This window comes from Bombina bombina, chromosome 8, assembly GCF_027579735.1.
Source record: "Bombina bombina isolate aBomBom1 chromosome 8, aBomBom1.pri, whole genome shotgun sequence".
In the NCBI taxonomy this organism is placed as follows: domain Eukaryota; kingdom Metazoa; phylum Chordata; class Amphibia; order Anura; family Bombinatoridae; genus Bombina; species Bombina bombina.
In genome coordinates this window covers 210,204,431-210,228,267 of record NC_069506.1, presented here as the reverse complement: position 1 = coordinate 210,228,267, position 23,837 = coordinate 210,204,431, and the positions used below count along the sequence as shown (strand labels likewise).

The following is a 23,837-nucleotide window of genomic DNA, read 5'->3' as shown; positions in this document are numbered from 1 at the left end:
GTGAGTAGTTCAACAAAAGGGATTGGGACACTTTTTATGTGGAAGTCATTTGTAATAAATAATACTACACTTAGAGTTCCGTTTTGCGCTCTTTTTTCCTTTTGTATTTTTTCATTCATACATATATATATATATATATATATATATATGTATGTATATATTCAGAAAGATATAGAAATATATTTTACAAAAAATATACATATATATATAGAAATATATTTTAAAAAATAAAAATAATATTTTCTTCTAAGTGAAGAACTTAGGAATGTGAAGTATTCCTAATACACCTTCAGCTTTAGCGCAGTGTCGGGATAGCGCACAAGCAGTGACAGAAAAGGCTTTCTTCTGTGTGTCCCATAGAAGTCAATGGGGAGAAGGAGTTAGCGCGGCCATGATATCATAAATCCTGAAGTTAGTGCGCCTGAGTCTTTTGCTAACGTGCTAACTTTTTGCTTTCAGTTCACAATATTGATGCAAATCTGGCCACGCCAAATTTTTTAACTTGAGCGCTGGTAGCACTCAAATGCAAAAATAAATTGTGCACCATGTTTTTAACTAGTGGCTCAATAAATGTTGTTTAATAGTTCTCACATTTAAAAATACTGTACCAAAAATACTGTACCAAATACAACAGATGCCGTAGAAACAAAGCAAAAAATAAATAAAAAATATTTGTATATTATTTTATTCCATACTGGAATCAGAGGAAGGATACTGTTGGATTTTTCTAATATTATTATGTGTTTGTTTGCAAAAACATATACAAATATATAAAAACGAAATACAGACAAAAATAAAGACAAGGCTGCAAAAGATATAATAATCAACTGAGTCACAACTTTCTCTCTCTCCCTCTGTGTGTGTATATATATATATATATATATATATATATATATATTTATTTTATTTTTATTTTTTTCTATTATTATTTTTTATTAGAGTAAACATAGTTTTGTTATACAGATAATATAAATCAATGCCTTTACAAATTTTACTTTAAAAAAATTTAACAATGTGTTGTTATTGACACAACACAATTTTAAATTATTGAGTATATTTAAAATAATTAAAAACTTATAAATAAAAGATAAAATAATTCTGGTTGTATATTAGTAACGTGATTTTCTACATTAGACACTTTAAAAAATCTAAAAGTTATAAAAACACTTTTATAATTTATTGATTCAGAATTATATAGATGTTTAAAGGATAATGCATATAAATGTTGTTTCTTGTTAGAAATAGCAACCATAGTATAAGAATATATATGCTTCAAATGTTATACTATAAAAATTAGTTTGAATAAATTACAAAATATATATTAGCTAAAAAATAACAAAATTGTTTTGTGTGAATTACAGCCTAGTTATATTAACAGGTTCTTGTAGATAAATTGCTCTTTCTATATTTAATATAAAAATAGATCTCTTATATTAATAAGAGCATGCTGTATTTGGCCATAATCAGATTGGCACTATCATTATTTTATGGTGGTGTGTGGTCTTCACACAAGTAAACATAATAATACATAGTCAGTTTTACATCCTGGATACTCAGTCTTTCTAGATGGATAATGGGCAATTATATTCACTTAATAGATGTCATATTAAATGGCTATTGTATTAAAAATAAAATGCTTTTACAATAATTTAAATCTGAAATTCAAAGGCATGTCCTTTCTGCATTCTGTGATAGGGGACATTTATATATGTCTCTTATTATCATTAAACATATTCAGGAGGCTTTTCAAGGAGTATGTCCCTGGACTGTATAACATAAACGTTACTAACAAAATTACCATTTGAGATTTTTTCAAACATTTATTTTGCACTCAAATATGTTACAATGCAGTGATTACCTTTTAATGCTGATATACAAAATGACTTTATTGTCCCTTAATTGAGGTGTACCAAAAATCTGTACACTTACTATTAAATGGAAAAATATATATGTTCATGTTATGGATTAAGTTGTCAATCAAACATGAAAAAGCAGGGACAATTCTGGTTTCAGCTCTATCTCAATAGAAATTGAAAATATAAATTCTACACCCCCCCCATATGCTACATAAAAGAGCAACTAAAATATTACTGAACTTTTACCCGATTGCAGAGTTTAAGCTAAAATTGCCATTCATTTCTATAGTTCTTAAAAGGACTGTCCCTTTATCTTCATGCAGGCACAGAAACACAATGTATGTGTTAAATATCTATTTGTATGTTTTGGTAATTTGTATATGAGATGTGAAACTCACTTCTAAAATTAGTATAAAAAGTATGTCAGTCTGGGATTAAAAATTACATCTGTACATGCACCAAAATTAATCTTCAGCTGTTTCTTTTTTTTTGTGGCTGTGAAACTTTGAAAAATATATATCTCTAGATCTATTAGTCTTTTTTTCCCATCAAAAAATGGGAAAAACACCACTACATGAGATCTTTGTTTATTCCTTATTTTATTTCATGTTATTTATTTGTCAAATATTTCAGAGAGAACATTTCAGATATTAAAATCTTAATAACTCAAAAAGTGCTAAACCAAAATATATATTATATTATATAATATATTATATATATATTATAATATATATTTTAAAGATGCAATCATTTTTTTAAACAAAAAACAAAATAAACAATTTATTTTGGGAGATATTTTAAAAATTAACAAATACATACATATAAACACATATATCAACATTTATATTCACTTTTGAGCCCTTCCCAGTCAAATACCGTGAAACATTCAATATCATTTTTAAACAATTATATTATGTTTTAATGTGTTTTTAATAAAAAATACTTCACATTCTTATGGTGTTCACTTTATTTTTTTACAAATATTTATTTTTATATAAATATATATATATATATATATATAGAGAGAGAGAGAGAGATAGATAGATAGATAGATAGATAGATAGATAGATATAATACATATTTATATATATATATGTATATATTCAGAAATATATATAAATATATTTTACAAAAAATATACAGATATATAAATATATATATATTTTTTAAAAAAAGAATATTTTCTTCTAAGTGAAGAAGTTAGGAATGTGAAGTATTCCTAATACACCTTCGGCTTTAGCGCAGTTGATCTAGCGCAGTGTCAGGATAACGCACAAGCAGTGACAAAAAAAGCTTTCTTCCGTGCGTCCCACAGAAGTCAATGGGGAGAAGGGGTTAGCGTGGTCACAATATCCTAAATCCTGAAGTTACTGCGCCTGAATATTGATGCAAATCTGTCCACGTCAATTTTTTTTACTTGAGAGCAGGTAGCACTCAAACTTAAAAAAAAAATAGTGCACCACTTGTAGTCTGGGCTAACTGCCTCTTTAGAGCCATGTTTTTCACTAGTGGCTCAATAAATTATGTTTAGTAGTTCTCATATTTAACATACAACAGATGCTGTAGAAACAAAGCAAAAAATATATAAAAAATATTTTTATATTATTTTATTCCATAGTGGAATCAGAGGAAGGATATTGTGGGATTTATTTAATATTATTATGTGTTTGCAAAAACATATACAATTATATAAAAACGAAATAGAGACAAAAATAAAGACAAGGCTGCAAAAGATATAATAGTCAACTGAGTCACAACTTTCTCTCTCTCTCCCTCTGTGTGTGTGTGTATATATATATAAATATATATATAAACACACACATCTATTTTTTTTTATTTTTTTTTTACATACAAATTTTACTTTAAAAAAATGTAACAATGTGTTTTTATTAACACAACACAATTTTAAATTATTGAGTATATTTAAAATAAGTAAAAACATATAAATAAAAGATAAAATAATTCTGTTGTATATTAGCAACGTGATTTTCTACATTAGACACTTTAACAAATCTAAAAGTTATAAAAACACTTTTATAATTTATTGATTCAGAATTATATAGTTGTTAAAGGATAATGCATTTAAATGTTGTTTCTTGTTAGAATAAGAATATATATGCTTCAAATGTTATACTATAAAAATTAGTTTGAATAAATTACAAAAAATATATTAGCTAAAAAATAATAAAATTGTTTTGTGTGAATTACAACCTAGTTATATTAACAAGTTCTTGTAGGTAAATTGCTCTTTCTATATTTAATTAAAAAAAAGATCTCTTATATTAATAAGAACATGCTGTATTTGGCCATAATCAGATTGGTACTATCATTATTTTAAGTAAACATAATAATACATAGTTAGTTTTACATCCTGGACACACAGTCTTTCTAGATGGATACTGGGCAATTATATTCACTTAATAGATGTCATATTAAATGGCTATTGTATTAAAAATAAAATGCTTTTACTATAATTTAAATCTGAAATTCTAAAGCATGTCCTTTCTGCATTATGTGACAAGGATCATTTATATATGTCTCTTATTAGCATTAAACATATTCAGGAGGCTTTCCAAGGAGTATGTCCCTGGACTATTTAACATAAACGTTACTAACAAAATTAGCATTTGAAATGTTTTCAAACATTTATTTTGCACTCAGATATGTTACAATGCAGTGATTACCTTTTAATGTTGATATACAAAATGACTTAAATGTCCCTTAATTGAGATGTACCAAAAATCTGTCCACTTAATATTAAATGGAAAAATATATATGTTCATGTTATGGATTAAGTTGTCAATCAAATATGAAAAAGCAGGGACAATTCTGGTTTCAGCTCTATCTCAATAGAAATTGAAAATATACCACCCCCCCCCCAATATGCTACATAAAAGAGCAACTAAAAAATTACTGAACTCTTACCCAATTGCAGAGTTTAAGCTAAAATTGCCATTCATTTCTCTAGTTCTTAAAAGGACTGTCCCTTTGTCTTCACGCAGGCACAGAAACACAATGTATGTGTTAAATGTCTATTTGTATGTTTTGGTAATTTATATGTGAGATGTGAAACTAACTTCTAAAATTGGTATAAAAAGTATGTCAATCTGGGATTAAAAATGACATCTGTATATGCTCCAAAATTTATCTTCAGCTGTTTTTTTCTGGTTGAGAAACTTTGAAAAAATATATCTCTCTAGATCTATTAGTCTTTTTTTTTCTAGAAAAAATGGGACAAAGATACATTAAAACTGTAGCCGATATTTAATAACTGAAAAGCTAGAGAATAAAATATATTCAACAAATTGTAATAATTTTTTAAAAAAAAGTATTTAATGTTACTGTTGTCTTTCTCTGTGTTTCCATCTCCCCTTCTTTTCTACCACCACAATCAAGCTGTTTTTATTTGTTATTTTGTTTAATTATTTTCTATTGTCTTCAGGTGTGTCCAGCGATGGGGTTTGAGTGCTCTATAGTGTTGCAGATTGTATATGATAAGCAGTTTTTCCCAATGTACTTAACTGGCCATTACAGGAATTTGGATGCCTCGCTGTCTTCAGATAAATAGATTTTAAACAAAGAATGTTGTGATTTGCACAAGAGCAGTTTCTTCTCGGTATCATTAATGACTGATGTCCATGAATTTCTAAAAACTGGAGTTTACCAGCTACACATGTGTCAGACTGTACTACTTGTGCTATGCACTCTGCTGCCTGCAAAGAAACAGGTTTAATAATGAATCAGCATTTTATGTCTATTTATATAATCATATTTAGAATACATAATTTAACTTTTTTGTATTGAAAAGTATTCTTAGAGATAAGATTTACAAAGAGGTTTTGATATTTAATTAATAAAAAAAAATATTATATCACTAAAGGTGAAAATGATGTCCTGTATGTAAGATAAAATTTTAGAAAATATCTGTTACATAAATATTGAGAGTACTTACATTTATATAGGATTGTAGGGTCAGGAAACATAGTTGGAATTATATTAAGATGGTTGTTAGTTTTATATAAAGATGATTTTATGTATTAAGCAAATATATTTTACAGGCAGTTTTTGGAGTCTGAGCATCATTAAGTTTTTAAAAAGCATTTGCCTTGAGATGACAGAATTTTGGTTAAATATATAAGGTCACTTGAATAATATCACTGGGAGATAAGGAAAGATTAGTACCAGGTTGATTGCTTTATGAAGGTATGAGATGATGCTAAATTTCACAATATAATGGATATGCTGCTTTGTGTAACTGTTATTTCTAGCACAAAAGACAATAATGGTTTATGTAAAAAGGGATCTGGTTGTTCCTGCTCCCATAGAGTTCTTGGTGAAACTTAGGACCCATAACCCCCTCAGCTCCTATCTAAGCTTTGTGCTCTACGTATTGCCCTAAGGAAAATGTCAGGTGTGTACTGAGGAGTTCTGTTAATAGCAGGTGATTGAATGCAGTTAAAAGTAGATTACTGGTCTATCTTGTGGAAACTTGATAAATCCAGATCTTTAATAATCAGTACTTCTAACCTATGTTAGAGGCGGAGGCTAATGAGTTGGTCCATACATATATATATATAGGCATCATTTGAGTTTGGGACTTACCTTCTCCAGCTCAGCTCCCTCATACCCTCACATTCTCTTTGTTTATCTGTAACTGACATACACCATTTCTTTCTTCACATCAAAAGCTTGCTGAGAATTTTGCTTGAATATGGAACCCCAGGTAAGGAATAACATTATATTTTCTATGTTTTCTATTTGATAGTTAAATGAACATAAATAGTGCAATAAGGAAATAATCACATGAATTATAGCATTTAGATATAATTGCACACATGTTTGCATCTATGTTATAATACTAAAGTTTGCATTTATTAATTATGGGTGTTCCTTCAATGTTACTGTGATGTGCTTATTGTTTTAGCATAGTGTTGTAGCTTATAAAGGACAATAGTATTCATGTGTTAAGATGCTGCATGTCATTAGCTTCTGCGACCTTACAGGTCTCTTCTTCACATGTGTTATGTATCTGCTATTTCAGTGCAGTTTTGCTCTCTTTTGTCTGCAAAATCTCTAAGTGTTACATTATAATTTTTACTCTCCATCCATTGAACAGCAAGAATAATAACTGTGTGCATAAGAGCTCTGTTCTGATTGAAGTATTTACAATTAGATTGCAGTCAGTGAGTTTCTGAAAGCTTTTGTATTCAAGTATCTTACTAAAAGAATGTACTATAATGCAGGGGTCAGCCACATTGAGGACCAATCTGGGCCCCCAGATGTTTTGGAACTACATTTCCTATGATGCTGAGAGACTCTTTAGGCTGTCTGAACATCATGGGAAATGTAGTTTCAAAACATCTGGGGGCCCAAAGAGGCTAACCCCTGCTATAATGTATTACAATCTACTAAGATCATATTTTACCGGCAGACCAATATAGCAATATCTGCTTACCATTTGCTTTTTTTATTTGTCCTGATTGTGAGTTTTTGTTTCAAACTTTTTTTGTGACACTTTTATTGGTGTAGCACCAACATCTTCTCTGCTTCCATATAATCAATCTAATACCTGTTATTTTCATCAATGCAATTTCAGAGTTTTCTTAAAGGGACAGTATATACCAGAATTGTCATGGTTTAAAAAGATAAATAACGCCTTTACTACCCATTCCCCAGTTTTGCACAACCAACATTGTTATATTAATATACATTATAACATTTAACCCTCTAAATTTCTGCCTGTTTCTAAGCCACTACAGACAGCCTCTTATCACATGCTTTTTTATTTGTTTTTCACAACATATATAACATTGTGCTCATGCCCGTGGAGTTATTTACGAGTAATTGGCTAACATGCAAGTCAATAGATAATAAATAGCCATATGATCAGGGGGCTGTCAAAAGAGGCTTAGATACAAGGTAATCACAGAGGTAAAATGATATTAATATAACAATGTTGGCTGTGCAAAACTGGGGAATGGGTTAAAAAGGGATTATCTATCTTTTTAAACAATAAAAGTTTTGGAGTAAACTGTCAATTAAGGACCATATATTCATTTTGGGTACATAACATTTTACAAATGTATTGCTACAAAACATTTGTACCAACTTGTACATCTGGTATGTTGTGCTTTTTATGTGACTGACCTACAGTATATACGGTATTTATTATATTTGTAGTCTGACCTGCAGGAACCCCCAGAGGTTTATACAGTTCCTGTGGAAGAAGAAGTCAAAACCAAGAACAAAAGAACACTGTTTAAGAAAAAAGGAAATAAGAATGAGAAAAAAGTTGAAAACCTGAAAAAGGAGCTGGAGATTGTAAGTTGTGAAAATGAGAGCAAGCTACTGTATAAATATACATATCAATACCTAGAAAGAGAAATACAATGCAGTGTAAAATAATAAAAAGTATCAGTGAGAATTAAAACCTGGTATAATGGTGCTGTACAGAACTGATATGTTGCATGTCACTGTTTATCATGGCTATCTATATAGAAAATATTATGTATACATAGTGCAGAGACATTAATATTAGGCTTGGTTGAATAGCATATATTGGCCTAGATAAGAAATTGCGCAAATAAATATTAGCTTCGCTCAAGTGCAATTAATAGCGCTTCAATTTAAAGTGATTGTCAATCCTAGCATTTGTGAAATGCTAGGATTGACCATTGGAACAAATAAAGGGGACTTTCATTCATGAAGTATAAAATACTTCATGTTGAAAGCTCCTTTATTTGTTTCAAGCGTTTGCCGCACTGAGCAGCTCAGGCAGCCCACGGCAGAACAATGTTTTGCTTGAGAGGTGACGTTTTCACCTCTTAGCCAATAGCCGTGCGGGAAATTCAGCTTGGCGCAGTGAGGTGCTGGATTTCCTGCACAGCTATTTGCTAAGAGGTGGTGCCCAAGTAGGAGAGTTCTTCATGTAGTTGTTTGCTAAACTATTTATACGATTTGTTTACTTAAACAGAACTACTTTTTACAGTTGTACTTTGGATTGCACTTGAGCCCCACACTTAACTCGTCATTTGTAATACAAGCATAATGAGTGGTCTAATAGCGCTCCTTGCAGCAGTGAATTACAGAGTGCACTAAAAAGATTTTGTGCATGTTAGGATGTTTTAGTTAAACCGTTCCCTTCTAATATCAAATTGTGCATTATTTTCAGCTATCGATTCGCTCCACTTGTAATCTAGGCCATTACTTTCAATTTGTATGGTTTTTTTTTTATTGAGACCATTTCTAGAACATAATATTAATGTTAAAGGTACAACCTACATGAAAATTGTTATTGGTTAAAAAATATAAATAATCCCTTTATTATGCAGTTTTGCATAACCTTCAATGTTATATTAATATATTGTACTTTTTAACGCTATGATTATCTGTATCTAAGCCCCTGCAGACTGCCCCTGCGCTTTTAACAAACTTGCATTTAAGGCTGGTTCTTTTATAACCATTATCATTCTCCACAGGAGTGAGCACATTGTTTTCTATATGGCACACATGAACTAGCATTGTCTAGCTGTTGTGCAAGATTTAAAAAGCTATTAAAAAGCACTGAGGTAAGAGGCGACCCACAGGGGCTTAGAAAAAGGCAAAATTAATGGACCAGTAAACTTGACATTGCTACAATGCAAAAAATGTTTAATTATTATAAGTGAAACTTTATTGCATTATAGATTCATTATTTATTTTGCAGCATTTTGCTGTAAAATACAACAATCGCTATAGGAAAATCATTCTTTGCAATAGTAACTAAGATGAATCAGTGCTAAACGTCTTTAAGGGAACACAAGAGGGCAGTCTATTCCAGTCTGCACATGTGCAAATAGAGTTTGTGCTATTTGTACAAAACAGAGAGCGTTTCATGTGCATATCAATAATGTAATATCAGTCAGGTGTAGAAAGAACACAAGGTACTCACAATATGTGGCAGCACTCTATTGTGCTTTTGGGCGCGTTCTGGAGACTCACAGTGATCACCATCGAAAGTTTAATAAAAATAACCTTTTAAAATAGTATATAAAAACATATAGGGTTGAAACATTCATCCAGAGCCCCAGTTTATTGCAACACGTATCTAAGTTAACACAGCGGTTTCATTAGGCATAAAAATTATGATGCAGAATATTGTTGTGAAGCCAATATTTACACTGTTGCTTTTAAATTAAGTTCATACAGTTATCTGCTAAGTTCCACCAGTAGACTTTTTAGCCATCACTCACTATTATATTAAGCATTATTAGAATGACTATGAATGTTCGCTAACTATGCATCTTTTACAGGATGCCCACAAACTAACCATTGAAGAGCTGGAAAAAAAATATTCAGTTTACACTAATAAGGTAATCACAGTAAATAAGAACTCATCAAACTCCTTCTAGATATTATATATGTTATAGTAATTCCTATTGATATATTTCTTAACCCTACATCCATTAAAATAGCAGCCTAAGTACATGAGTAATGCTTGTGATTTGAACATTTTTTTATTTTTTATTATAGGGTATGTGCTCAGAGAGTGCAAAGGAATGTCTGTCACGGGATGGACTCAACAAGCTGACTCCTCCAAAGGGAACTCCAGAAATTATTAAGTTTTTGAAGCTGATGGCTGGTGGCTTCTCTATTGTCTTCTGGATTGGATCCATATTGTGTTTTATTGCTTATGGTCTTCAAGTAGCACAGGATCCTACTGTGTCCAAGGACAATGTTAGTAGACTAAATTGTACCCTCTATCATTTATATATTCCCTAAACTTATTATAGTATGATGTTTGTATATTTCACTCACCAGAATCTCCATATATCCTACCCAAATAATTTGGAATACATGTACAGTGGTATATTAAGGCACACATAAGCATTTGACTTTAAGTCAGTCAATTTAGATATTTACAACTGAAATCACTTTCATGGTGTGACTGTGTCCTCACGTACACGTCTTTCTCCTCCATGCTACTACTATCACCATATTCCACGTTTTCATTACTGTGACTATGACTCTTTATTAAATTCCATACCTTTTACTTGTGCTTATTTGACTTACAACATTTTTGTTTCCCTAGCTATGGTTGGCAATCATCCTAATTGCAGTTGTGGTCATGACAGCACTTTTTGCCTATTATCAGGAAGCCAAAAGTACAAACATCATGGCTGGCTTTAAAAACATGGTGCCACAGGTAAGCATCTGTGTTGTAATGGGCTTGAAGGGCAGATGTTTGCTATTAAACTTGTGTAATTTGATGCTCATTAAACTCTAAATGTTCACAGCAAGCTATGGTCCTTCGTGAAGGAAAGCGCATAGAAATAAATGCAGAGGAACTGGTGGTTGGAGATATTGTTTCTATAAAAGGTGGAGACAAGATTCCTGCTGATATACGTATATTAGAATGTCAAGGCTTTAAGGTGAGGATAAGTGAAATCATTTCATGGTGCTTGAATTGAGATTCTCTCTACTATGTTTAATATATGTATCTTGAAACAAATAATACTAGATGATAAATCATCATTTCAAATATAGGAGAGATGCCATAACAACCATTGTAACCACATTATCATCATATCTCATCACATAACATTGTCTTCATTTAGGTTGATAATTCCTCTCTAACAGGCGAGTCAGAGCCCCAGCCTAGATGTGTTGATCTCACAGATGAGAACCCACTGGAGACTAAGAATCTAGCATTTTATTCCACCACATGTCTTGAAGGTAAGTTCTTATCCTCCACACCTAACAGTTATAGCTACAAATATCTGGTAATAAACTGACATACCACTGCCATGAAATTGCAGGCACTATCCACTTGACTGAATACTGTCTTACAACCCCCCATCATTTTAACACATTTGATATCTTAAATACGCACTCTAAAATGTAGATCAAGTAAAACAACTTGAACTTTATTTTCAGGGACAGCATGTGGCATTGTGATCAACACTGGTGACCGCACAGTGATTGGACGCATTGCATCATTAGCCTCTCAGGTTGGAGATCAGAAGACGCCAATCGCTCTGGAGATTGAGCACTTTGTCCATATGATTAGCGGCCTTGCTGTGTTTGTCGGGGGTGTCTTCTTTATCATATCCATCTCCATGGGCTACAGTGCCCTCAATGCCATTATATTCTGCATTGGCATTGTTGTGGCATATGTGCCAGAGGGTCTACTTGCCACTGTCACCGTAAGTACTAATGTGTCATGAGCAATCAAAAGCTTTTGTTTTATCCACATTAAGCAATCATATGTTGTATGTGATATATATTTCTTAGGTCTGTCTGTCACTTACTGCCAAACGTATGGCCAAGAAAAACTGCCTGGTGAAGAACTTGGAGGCTGTGGAGACTCTTGGATCTACTTCTGTCATTTGCTCTGATAAGACAGGGACTCTGACACAGAACCGAATGACCGTGGCACACATGTGGTTTGACCAGCAGATCCATAATGCAGACACATCAGAAAATCAGCAAGGTTAGATTTTGCAGCTTCTTGAAGACTGCTGTATAGGCTCTAAATTCAGTCTTCAACACTTATACACCATATACATGAAATTATTTGTAATCTCACCTTCTCTATAAAACTTGAGCACAAATGTGAATATTTATTTTAACAGTATATAACATTATACACAGGGACAGGACTTTTTTGTGGGATTACTCACCATTACTGAGTACCACCACCTCTGCCATCTCATAGCAGCTAATATTTGTAATCGTTATGTAAATATTCTAGTTTTAACAAGATGGTGCTGCAAAAGATATCAAGCATTGTAAATAACTTTGTCCCTTTGCTTTTTTCAAAGTTACTAAGCACAAGATATAATTCAATAATTAATGAGTACCAGCATCTGGGACATAGAAAAAATGCAGCACTCATGCTTTCATTGTTGCTTACATCCTCTCCATCAGAGCAGAAAAGAGTGTACAATTTTTACCTCTATATTCAATATATTCTATATTAAAAAAAAACGACTAACAGTGGACTAAAATGTTTTACTGCGAGTCCAACATCCTTTTAAAGTCTCTAGGCCACATAGTTTACTGGCTTCTCATTGCTGGTGTACAAGTATCAAGTAACCAGTTCACTGACTCTCAACAGGGGAAATGTTTGATCAGAGCTCACCCACCTGGCAGGCCCTGGCCAGAATTGCCATCCTGTGTAACCGTGCTGAGTTCAGCGCTGGACAAGAGGAAGAACCAATTAACAAGGTATATCTATTGGTTTTTCTAGTTTCAACTTTACTGCAAGCTTTATTTGGGAATGGGATCTAATTGTTAGACATTTTCTTTACACAGAAAAAGGTTAATGGGGATGCATCTGAAGCAGCTATTCTGAAATTCACAGAAAATGTTGTTGGAGAAGTAATGGCGTTTAGGATGAGAAATCACAAAGTGTGTGAAATCCCTTTCAACTCAAGCAACAAGTATCAGGTTAGAAACAACACCCAGAACATGTTTTAAAATAATCCAGTACTCACTAAATTCCTTTATACTTTCCTCCAAATGCCTCCTATTTCCTTCCACAAGTCTACCTAACTCCCTGCTTTTCATAATTAGGTGTCTATTCATCTGTCTGAGGACCCTGCAGAGGATGGTTACATTCTGGTGATGAAAGGAGCCCCAGAACGGATCTTGGAGAAATGTAAAACGATCATGATAGGTGGTCAAGAATGGCCATTGGATGAAAAGATGAAAGATGAATTCCAGAAGGCATACATGGCACTAGGAAGTCTTGGTGAGAGGGTCTTAGGTAAGAGGATATAGTTTAGTGCCTCTATTACCATATTTTCACTACTTATGTATAAATAATTTAAATTTCAATTTCACTTTAAAACTGTCTTTCTATCACACAAAAAATATTTAGATAAGCTATTTATATTTATCTCCTCAATGTTTTTAAATTTATATTCCTCCATACAGGGTTCTGTCAGATTGCACTCCCTTCGTCTCTTTATCCACCTGGATATCCATTTGACACAGATAATGTGAATTTTCCACTCTCTGATTTGTGCTTTGTGGGACTGATCTCTATGATTGACCCTCCTCGTTCCAGTGTTCCAGATGCAGTCATGAAATGTCGCAGCTCCGGCATTAAAGTAAGTGTTGGCAAAGCATTAGGACTTGTCTCAAAATGCATTTGGTAACTAACCGTCTGTGAGTCATTATACAGAATATTTTCAATTGTTCAAAAATAATATGGCACTTAAATTCAGGATTGTTGTTGTATTTGTTTTACTTGCAAGTCTTAGGTAGCTTAATAATTAAAGTTTAAATTGTTTCTAAGATTTTAATGATATGTGGTTCACCGGCAGGTTATCATGGTAACTGGGGACCACCCAATTACAGCAAAGGCTATCGCTCACAGTGTAGGGATCATCTCAAGTGGAAATGATACTGTGGAAGATATTGCAGAGAAACGAGGAGTTGCCATTGAGAGAGTAAACCCAAGGTCAGCATTCCTCTAGATATCCTTATTTCTATGTCATATTCTATTTATATATATATATTAATCAACAGTAATTCTGGAACTGCCAGTTTTGGAGATGTAATTGTAATGTCTGTCCAAACCAGAGAGGCTCGTGCTATTGTGGTAAACGGGACTGAAATAAACGACATGAGCTCCGAGCAATTGGACAATATTTTAAAACATTATCAGGAAATTGTGTTTGCAAGGACTTCTCCTCAGCAGAAACTACTCATCGTAGAGGGATGCCAGAGACTGGTGAGTGAGATAAGGAGAGAGAAAACAAAAAGAAACAAAAGAGGGTGTGGCAATAATTTATATGGAAATTAAATAGAAAAAAAATGTAATTGGTGAAAGACAAAGAAAAAGAAGGCAGAAATAGTGTAAAATAACAGGGTAGTAAAGTATGAAGTGTTTTAAGTCTGATTCCATTTCATTATGTCCATTTCACCTATAGGGTTTCATTGTAGCTGTTACTGGAGATGGAGTCAATGATTCCCCAGCTCTAAAGAAAGCTGATATTGGGGTTGCAATGGGAATTGCAGGATCAGATGCTGCCAAACATGCAGCTGACATGATTCTTCTTGATGACAACTTTGCTTCAATTGTAACTGGAGTTGAGGAAGGTAAGAAAGCTAAGAGAATGCAATATTCATCTAAAAAGAGATAATTACCCGGTAAAGGTTAAAACTATACTTTGCAAATCCATATAACACATTCCCTTATCAACACTAATCCCTTATCAAATGTGCTTTCCTGAAAGAAACACTGCATTAGATACTTAGAGGGGCACAGTCAATACCAATGTAATGAATAATCAATTAAAAATATTTCAATATAAAACCTAATTACCATGTTTTATATATGTTAATAGCTTATCTAATGTTCTTTGCCTATCTACCCCTAACAACTTGATGTCCCTTCTTTATGCCCCTCAAGTCCCCTAAATACATTTAGTCTCCTTTATGTACCCACATTTCTCTATTGCTATGATTCACTAACATTAACATTTTCTTGCAGGCCGTCTAATATTTGATAATCTTAAGAAGTCAATTGCATACACAGTCACCAAGAACATCCCAGAAATGATTCCATTCATGGTCTATGTGATCATAAGTTGCCCATTACCCCTGGGAACCATAACAATCCTTTTCATTGAGCTGGGCACAGACATTGTAAGTATCCACAATAGACACATAAAGCATTTAACAATACACACACATGCACACAAGATGCAACAGGAGATATGGGCTAAAAATGACAAGCATAATAAGAAACAGGAAACAATGGACAAATTACATGGTCCACATGAAATGTAAGGGACACGTTGTTTTGCAATCAGTATAATGAGTAAAACTTTATTTATGAGAATTCATAATATTATGTAAAACATTGAATAACGTGAGATTCATAGTATGGAGGAGAACACAAACAACACTTCTATGTGAGGTTCTCATACGATCTATTAAGGCCAAAATATACACAAATATGCGGTATAGATGTTATTACAAAAAATTGTGAAAAATAGGTAAGAACAATACTCCCTTCTATTGATGAACCACTGCTGTCCCACAGTCTCTCCCCCCAAAAAAATGTTTTTAAATATTTGTGTCGGTAGAGGAGGCACAGGTCCAGGGGTTCTGTTATTTTCAATCAAACTGCTCCAGATCTCAGTTTTATCTTTAGATTCGGAATGGCCTTTGTTTGGCATAGGAAATAGAAGTTCACATGTAAGTGCAAGCTGAACTCTGTTGAAAAATGCAAAATACTCACTGGGAGTAAACACCTTTCTTACTGATTTTAAAAGCTCTTGAGAAAAATGACTGTTCGCTAAAACGCGTTGAGCAACAGAACAACAATAAAAAGTTGTATCATTTTATTTGGAAAGATCATCTGGTCAAAAAAAAAATTGCCTGATTTTGGAAACGACTCCCAGTGAGTATTTTGCATTTTTGCACACAGAGTTCGGCTTGCACATACATGTGAACTTCTATTTCCAGTGCCAAACAGAGGCCATTCCAAATCTGAAGATAAAGCTGAGATCTGGAGCAGTTTGATTAAACATAACGGAACCCTGGGACCTGTGCCTCCTCTACCGCCACAATCTCATGAGATCTAGACTTCATATAATGAAGTAAGCAAATGAGACTGTCTCATTACACTGGGCACAAAAACTGTACAGGCCATAGAGGACTTAGTTCACTAAAACTGTACTCAGGACTGTGCTGGTTACACCAGTTTCTCACAACATTACTAGAATAGATTTTAGACAGAAAACTTTACATTTTTTAGAATGTTCCTATACTGACTATCTCCTTGGGTTTTTTTTTCTATTTCTGTTTGCTTATCTACATTATTAATTATATTCATCATGGTTTACTGTTCATTCACTTTACCATTATATTTTTAGATCCCCTCCATTGCTTTAGCATATGAAAAAGCAGAAAATGACATAATGACACGAAAGCCTCGCAACCCTCGAAAAGACCACCTGGTGAACCAGCCTTTGTTGTGTTACTCTTATTTTAACATAGGTAAGATTTCTTTTTATCAGAAAATGCATTCTATTACTAACTATATCAAACTTTCAAAATCATACATTATCTATAAAAACCATTAAAAAAACATCCACTGTAAACCTTTACCTTGTATCATAGGCCCAACAAACAAAACAAGAAATATATTTCACCATCTGTTCTCCCCTCAGCGGCCATTGAATCATTCTCCGGATTTCTGAACTACTTCACTGTGATGGCAGATCAAGGATTTCTCCCAGGAACTCTTATTGGACTTCGAGCTGACTGGGAGGATAAGACTAAACAAGAAGTGGAGGATAGTTATGGACAAGAGTGGGTAAGAAACTAGCATTCTTTGCATAAATACAATTTTTCCTAAAAGAACCTCCAAACCTTTTCCTAACAGTATCCAAATCTAAGAGGCCAGAGTAGAGTCTCAATGTCCAAATGTGGAATCAGGATGGGTCTTCAAAAGTTTCAAGTGTCATAGGCTGAGTTGAGACTGTCTGGGGGAATATATGGGCATACCTAGGAGAATAGCTTGGTGTTTTAGTTCGATTTAGGTGGTCCAAGAGCTCCCATTATGAAACTGGGACATATTTGGAAGGTAGAATGACAGGATGGAGAGAGTAATAGAGCTCTCAAACTGGAAGTATCCTGCAAAATGCAGGATGTTTGGGAGATCTAAAATACAGAGTGGGGTCTCCTAAAAGTACAGATACATATGTAGAGGTCTCCCGCACATAAACAATGTACAAGTGCGCAAATATATCTGCTCTCCTACAGAGAGAGAGGTTACAAACTTAAAAAATAAAAACCCCAGCCCCAAGAAAGAACAATTTCAGTACAAGAAAAGATAAATGCTTAAGTGAGAATATAATGCTAATATTTCTATACCCACAGACATACTCACAGAGGCTCTATCAGGAATGGTATTGTTACACTGCGTTCTTTATGGGAATTGTGATCTGTCAGATGGTGAACACACTCATTCGTAAAACTAGGAGGAATAGCATCTTCACCCGCAATTTCTTCAGGTAACAGTTGGAGTCAGTATAACTGCATAAACCAATTATTGAAGGGCAATTTTCACTTTGTATTGACAATTGCTTGTTTTAAGAAGTACAACATCACTGTGTGTAATTGGGTATTTGTTACTATGGCCCCAGTTCAATCTGTTAGAAGAGCACTTTTAACAGTTTTATTCAAAAACACTTCAATCTATTAACAAACTCAGTTTTCTAATGGTTTTCAAGTGATTTGGTGTTGTGTAAAACTGTCAGATCATTTGCAATGAGAACCCTCATCTGAGGTATTTTAATTTATTGGAAAACATATGTCCACCAGTTTTCTTACAATATTTTTTAAATATCTCATTTAAGCCTTTTACACCTTAAAAACACATGGGTAGATTTATCAAATGTCAGGTGGACATGACCACTGCTTCTTAACTTTTGTTTCCGGCGACCCAAAAGGCTTGCGTGGAAACAGCAACATACGCTGCTTCATAAATATACCCCCTAGTCTTACCTATTGAATGGCATAACGTGGCTCTTCACAAAGCTTTTTTTTTTCTGGTTTCATTAAAACGTTAACGTAGTGAATAAATTACACTTGTAAACTATGTTCAAACATAAAATATGATTATCAGACATTATTAAAATGTTGATTAAAAGTAACCAAAAAATAATAGAAAAATGTACTCGTATTACTAGAGTCTGTACATAGTGGTTTTGTGACTATATAACTGCTTATCTTAGTGTACTTCTGTGTGATTGCTAATGTGGCTATGTTTTTATCAGTGATTAGAACCATAGACGTGATATACAATCTGAATTTCTCCCATTTAGGAACAAAATTATCTTCATTGGAATACTATCGCAGGTGGCTATTGCAGTTTTCTTTTTTTATTGCCCCGGTATGGAGGAAGCTTTGCACTTCATGCCACTTCGGTGAGTACTTAGGACAGAAGGGAAAATGTGGGTCTCCTGCTACTAATTTTCTGTCTTTTCTTCTCGTATTTCTGGTAATTTTCTCCCGTTTCACTTCTCCCTGTAATTCCATTTTATTCCATTAATTTCACATTATTTAATTTCATATTTACTCACCAACTATTGAGTCTTAGGGGCCGATTTATTAATGTCTGCCCCACATCGATAAATGCCAACAGTGCACAAGCATTTCATGTGAATTGTTTGTGCAATGCCGACCCCTGCACATTTGCAGCCAATCGGCCGCTAGAAGGGGGTGTCAATCATCCCGATCATATCCAATCGGGATGATTTTTGTCTGCCGCCTCAGAGGGGGCGGACGAGTTAAGGAGCAGCGGTCTTAAAGGGACAGTCTACCATAGAATTATTATTGTTTTAAAAGATAGATAATCCCTTTATTACCCATTCCCCAGTTTTGCATAACCAACACAGTTATATTAATACACTTTTTATTTCTGTGATTACCTTGTATCTATCAACCTTCTTCCAGCCCCCTGATCACATGACTGTGACTGTTTATTATCTATTGTCTTAAATTTAGCATTGTTTTGTGCTAAATCTTAAATAACCCCCTGTGCCTGAACACAGTGTTATCTATATGGCCCACGTGTACTTTCTGTCTCTTTGTGTTGAAAAGAGATTTAAAAAGCATGTGATAAGAGGCAGCCCTCAATGGCTTAGAAATTAGCATATGAGCCTACCTATGTTTAGTTTAAACTAAGAATACCAAGAGAAAAAAGCAAATTTGATGATAAAAGTAAATTGGAAAGTTGATTAAAATTAAAAGTCCTATCTGAATAATGAAAGTTTAAATAATACTAGAATGTCCCTTTAAGACTGCTGCTTCTTAAGTTTCCGGTGAGCCTGAAGGCTCATGCGGAAACAGCAGCATACGCTGCTTCCTAAATCAGCTCCTTAGAGTCTGATGATGTAATGCTCTCTGATCTGGCGAAACTATCTAAGAAGTCTCATTAGTACTGCAAATAATTTTAGGAATACAGATCTTTGCTTGAGAGATGTTTATTTCTCTATTTAGGGTTCTGGATGGGGAGGAGAGACAACCACTTTACAATATAGGGCCCCATTTATAAACCTGTTCACTTCTCTATTAGTGAATATATCCGCTTTTACTCGCTAGATGCAGAAGTTGAACTGGCAACCATACTTATTTTTAAAACAATCAAACCATATTGCGTCATATTCGACGCAAAAACAAGCAAACTAATGATAACTTTGGCGCATGAATATTTGAATTTAACAATCTGAGAACCAAATGAGAAGCGTACCTAAATGCTTGCGTGATGCATTAAGTGTCATAAACATCACAGTCACTGCAAATTTAACGCATTTAAAGTGATATAGTTGTATGAAAATGTTATTGATTAATTTGTTAGTAGCGGCTTAATTGTCATGGTAGTTAAGATGGTTTCTGGAAGTGATGTAACCCAGTATGGGAAAACAAAATCTGGAAGAACCGTCCAATTCTATCATGACCAAAACAACATACTCATGGATTCTTTAACTATAAAAAACAAACTATATTTACGTCAACTTTCAAAATTAATTTTCACCAGCATTTAGGTGGCGTATTCTCATTGTATTCACCACCTAAATGCTGGTGAAAATTAATTGCAGAAGTTGATGCTAATATAGTCATGAAAGTATTGATTGATTCATTAGCAACTTGGAAAAGTGTTGTGATAAATAACGCATGATGGTAAATCTGCATGAGAATTAATTGTGATCAATTTGACTTGAATGGTGATTGAAGGCTTGTTCGCTGGTGCAAACTTCATTAATTTTAATAAAGTTGGTATGTTAATAAATTCTATAAGCGGACTTTAATGAAAAAATACATGTGGATCACAAGTTGACACCTTGATAAATGGTGCCCATAATATCTTAAAGAAAAAAAGACTTTGCATGGTTTCAGACGCTTAGTTATAAACACATGACTATGACTTCACATGCATAGTAAATGCGGGAAAACATTTACATATAATAATACATGTTCTCTTTCCCTCACAGAGTTCAGTACTGGTTTGTGTGCATAGGATATGCTGGTTTTGTCCTTGTTTATGATGAACTTAGAAAACTTCTGATCAGAACTTTTCCTGGCTGTAAGTTTTGAGATTGTCCTATAGTAAAAGAAAAAAAATGTATTTATATTTTTATCTGTTAGTACTATGCTTAATTTCTCATCCACAGACATAGCAACATCATTTGTCCAAACACAACACAACCTCTTAATCATAAACCAGAACCATAAAAACAGATCATAGTCAGAAATAAGATTATTTCATAAAGCCAATTATATATACGAGTCATTTTTTGTCTCAGAGCAATAAAATAACTAACATTCAAATTGAGAAATATTAAAGGGATATCAAACTCAATTTTTTTCTTTTGTGATTTAGACAGCGCATAACAATTTTTAAAGTTTACAATTTGTTGAGGAGATACCTAGGTAGGTTTCTGGAGCACTGCTTTGCAAGAATGCTAGATGGCAGTACTATTTCCTGCAAACGGATAACATTCTTGCCAAAACTGCTGTCATATAGTAATCCAGACACATGCACGGTCCTGAGCTTACATCCCTGTTTTAAAAAAAAGATACCAAGAGAACAAAGAAAATGTGATAATAGAATTAAATAAGAAAGTTGTTTAAAATTGCATGCTCTATCTGAATTATAAGACAACAAAATTGGGTTTCATGTTCCTAGTGCTAACGACGGCTCATAGCCGTCACTAGCACTCTCCCACTTTGAGGGAGATCTGGGGGCTCCCACCCGCTCCTACCCCGGCGATCGTGCCTGTAGAGTGACAGGCATCGCCGGGGCTTCCCGTTTTGCGTGATGACGTTGCCGCACAACTTTATTTATACTTAACAATGTTAAGTATAAGAGCAGGGGGCATGCTGCTTAGAAGCCTGTAGCTCAGGCATCTAAGCAGCTACAGACCCCCAAGACCCACCATTTGAAAAGTAATCACCTAACCTTTCCAACAGTGTAAGTCTGTTAAAAAAATAATTGTTAAAAATAAATAAATCTTAGCAACCAGGTGGGAAAGGAATGGTTAGAGGCAGAGAATTCAGATTTGTTTTCCTGTACTGTAATCTTCATGATAATTATCAAACTCTCCAATGTACCACATTCTATTTCAGTGAAACATCAGCGCTTGCACAATTTCTCCAATGTGATCTTAAATCCAGCACAAAACTTCCTTTATCCTCAATTGCAAACATATATATGTTCCCATAAATGCTTATATAGCCAATAACAAGTATTGCCCTGTGTGCAGATGGCAGTGGGAGTGACTAGGCATGATGTTATCAAGATTGCACTGGAGAAACCACACAATATAATTAGTATGACAATATGTATGCAAATATAATATACAGGATTGCATCATTCTTGATGCTTAAAAGGGACAGTAAACTCCTTGTAATTACAAGACATTTGAGTTGGCTTGCTATAGTATAACATACCAGCCAAGTCTAAACATTTTAAAACAAATTAATATCTTGTTTGCTGCAGGGTGTTTTTTCAGCTCTGAGAATTAGAAAATCCACACTTTTCGGACCTAAATTACGTGAAAAGGAGTTAAAATAAATAATGAAAGTATATTGCAAGGTTGTTTTACTGCGCATAACTAAACATTTTAAATATGGTCCTCTCTAACACCCTAAAATATAATTAAAAACAATAATAGCCTAGCAAAAGAGGAAATGTATTAGAACTACTTTTATTTGATTGTCTGCTATTTAAAGGGATGGGAATCAAAATGAAACGTTTAAGAATAAAGAGATAGTCTACTCAAAATTAAACTTTCATGATTCAGATAGAGCATGCAATTTTTAGCAACTTTCTAATTTACTCCTATTATAAATTTTTCTTCGTTCTCTTGGTATCTTTATTTGAAAAAGCAAGAATGTAAGCTTAGGAGTCGGCCTATTTTTGGTTCAGCACCTGGGTAGCGCTTTCTGATTGGTGGCTAAATTTAGCCAGCTCCTAAGCTTACATTCCTGCTTTTAAAATTAACGATAGCAAGAAAACGAAGAAAAAATGATAATAGGAGTAAATTAAAAAGTTGCTTTAAACTGTATGCTGTATCTGAATTGTGGAAGTTTAATTTTGACTAGACTATCCCTTTAATTTTGGCATACAATTTAAAAAAATAATTATTCCAATTTACTGTTATCAAATTTACCTCTTTCACTTGGTATCCTTTGTTTAAACATAGCTCCATTCTATGAGATCATAACTAGGTAGGCTCAGGAGCGTGCATTAGTTAGTCTTGAAAATTATTGGTATAACATTGTTGAAAACACAGTGGCCATATGGTCACAGTCCTAAACCTATGTAGATATTCTCTCCTGGAAATGAGTGAAATTTCAACAAAGGGTACAATAATAAAGAAGTACATAGGAGTGTACACTCTCTGAATAATGAAAGTTGTATTTTAACTTCCATGTCCCTTTAAATCAGTTCTAAAGAAACCCAGCATTACACTGCACAATCTGTATACTAAATGATTAGAGAACTGCCTACAGTGATTTGTACCATAGACAGATAAGTGTCAGTGCAGAACAAAGAAAAGATTAGAGATAACTATGGCAACTTCTGATCTATTTACATTTTTATTTATCAGAAATTCTAAATACTCTTTTTTTTTTCCTTCTACAGCTTGGATAGATCGAGAACTGTATTACTAAACTTGACATTTCCACCACATTTCAATGGGACAGGCTCAACAATGAGAGGGGCCTTTTGTATCAGAAGACTCCTGGACCTTTTTAGCTGTCCTACAAATATAACATTATGCACTGTATATGTAAATATGTAAATACAAATGTATTAAAATAAAAGTTATTTAAAGTGATTGGTTTAACCTTAAAAAAATCTTCTATTCATCTACGCACATGCATAAGGCCATAAGTGCCTCATTGTATAGTTTATATGGGCAATACAATACACAGAATTGCCCTCATATACATGGGTACACAGTGCAA

General features: G+C 33.5%; 1 protein-coding gene across 1 annotated transcript; it reads left to right on the top strand.

Moving 5' to 3' along the window:
• Positions 1 to 6,484: 6,484 nt before the first annotated feature.
• Positions 6,485 to 23,716, top strand: LOC128638732 (potassium-transporting ATPase alpha chain 2-like). The gene is made up of 23 exons (XM_053690864.1): positions 6,485 to 6,579; positions 8,049 to 8,177; positions 10,148 to 10,207; positions 10,368 to 10,571; positions 10,927 to 11,040; positions 11,132 to 11,266; positions 11,453 to 11,570; positions 11,772 to 12,040; positions 12,129 to 12,327; positions 12,955 to 13,064; positions 13,152 to 13,286; positions 13,413 to 13,605; positions 13,776 to 13,951; positions 14,168 to 14,304; positions 14,427 to 14,577; positions 14,777 to 14,945; positions 15,340 to 15,494; positions 16,730 to 16,853; positions 17,027 to 17,172; positions 17,739 to 17,872; positions 18,686 to 18,787; positions 20,855 to 20,946; positions 23,512 to 23,716. The coding sequence occupies exons 1-23, from the start codon at positions 6,568 to 6,570 to the stop codon at positions 23,538 to 23,540; spliced, it is 3,093 nt and encodes a 1,030-aa protein (XP_053546839.1). The 5' UTR covers positions 6,485 to 6,567; the 3' UTR covers positions 23,541 to 23,716.
• Positions 23,717 to 23,837: the final 121 nt, after the last annotated feature.

What these genes read in the sequence shown, in the direction of transcription:
- LOC128638732 (XM_053690864.1), top strand. An exon ending in TTGAGCTGGGCACAGACATT is followed by an intron (nt 15,495 to 16,729) that starts GTAAGTATCCAC and finishes TTATATTTTTAG; the next exon opens with ATCCCCTCCATTGCTTTAGC. An exon ending in TTGCACTTCATGCCACTTCG is followed by an intron (nt 18,788 to 20,854) that starts GTGAGTACTTAG and finishes TTTCCCTCACAG; the next exon opens with AGTTCAGTACTGGTTTGTGT.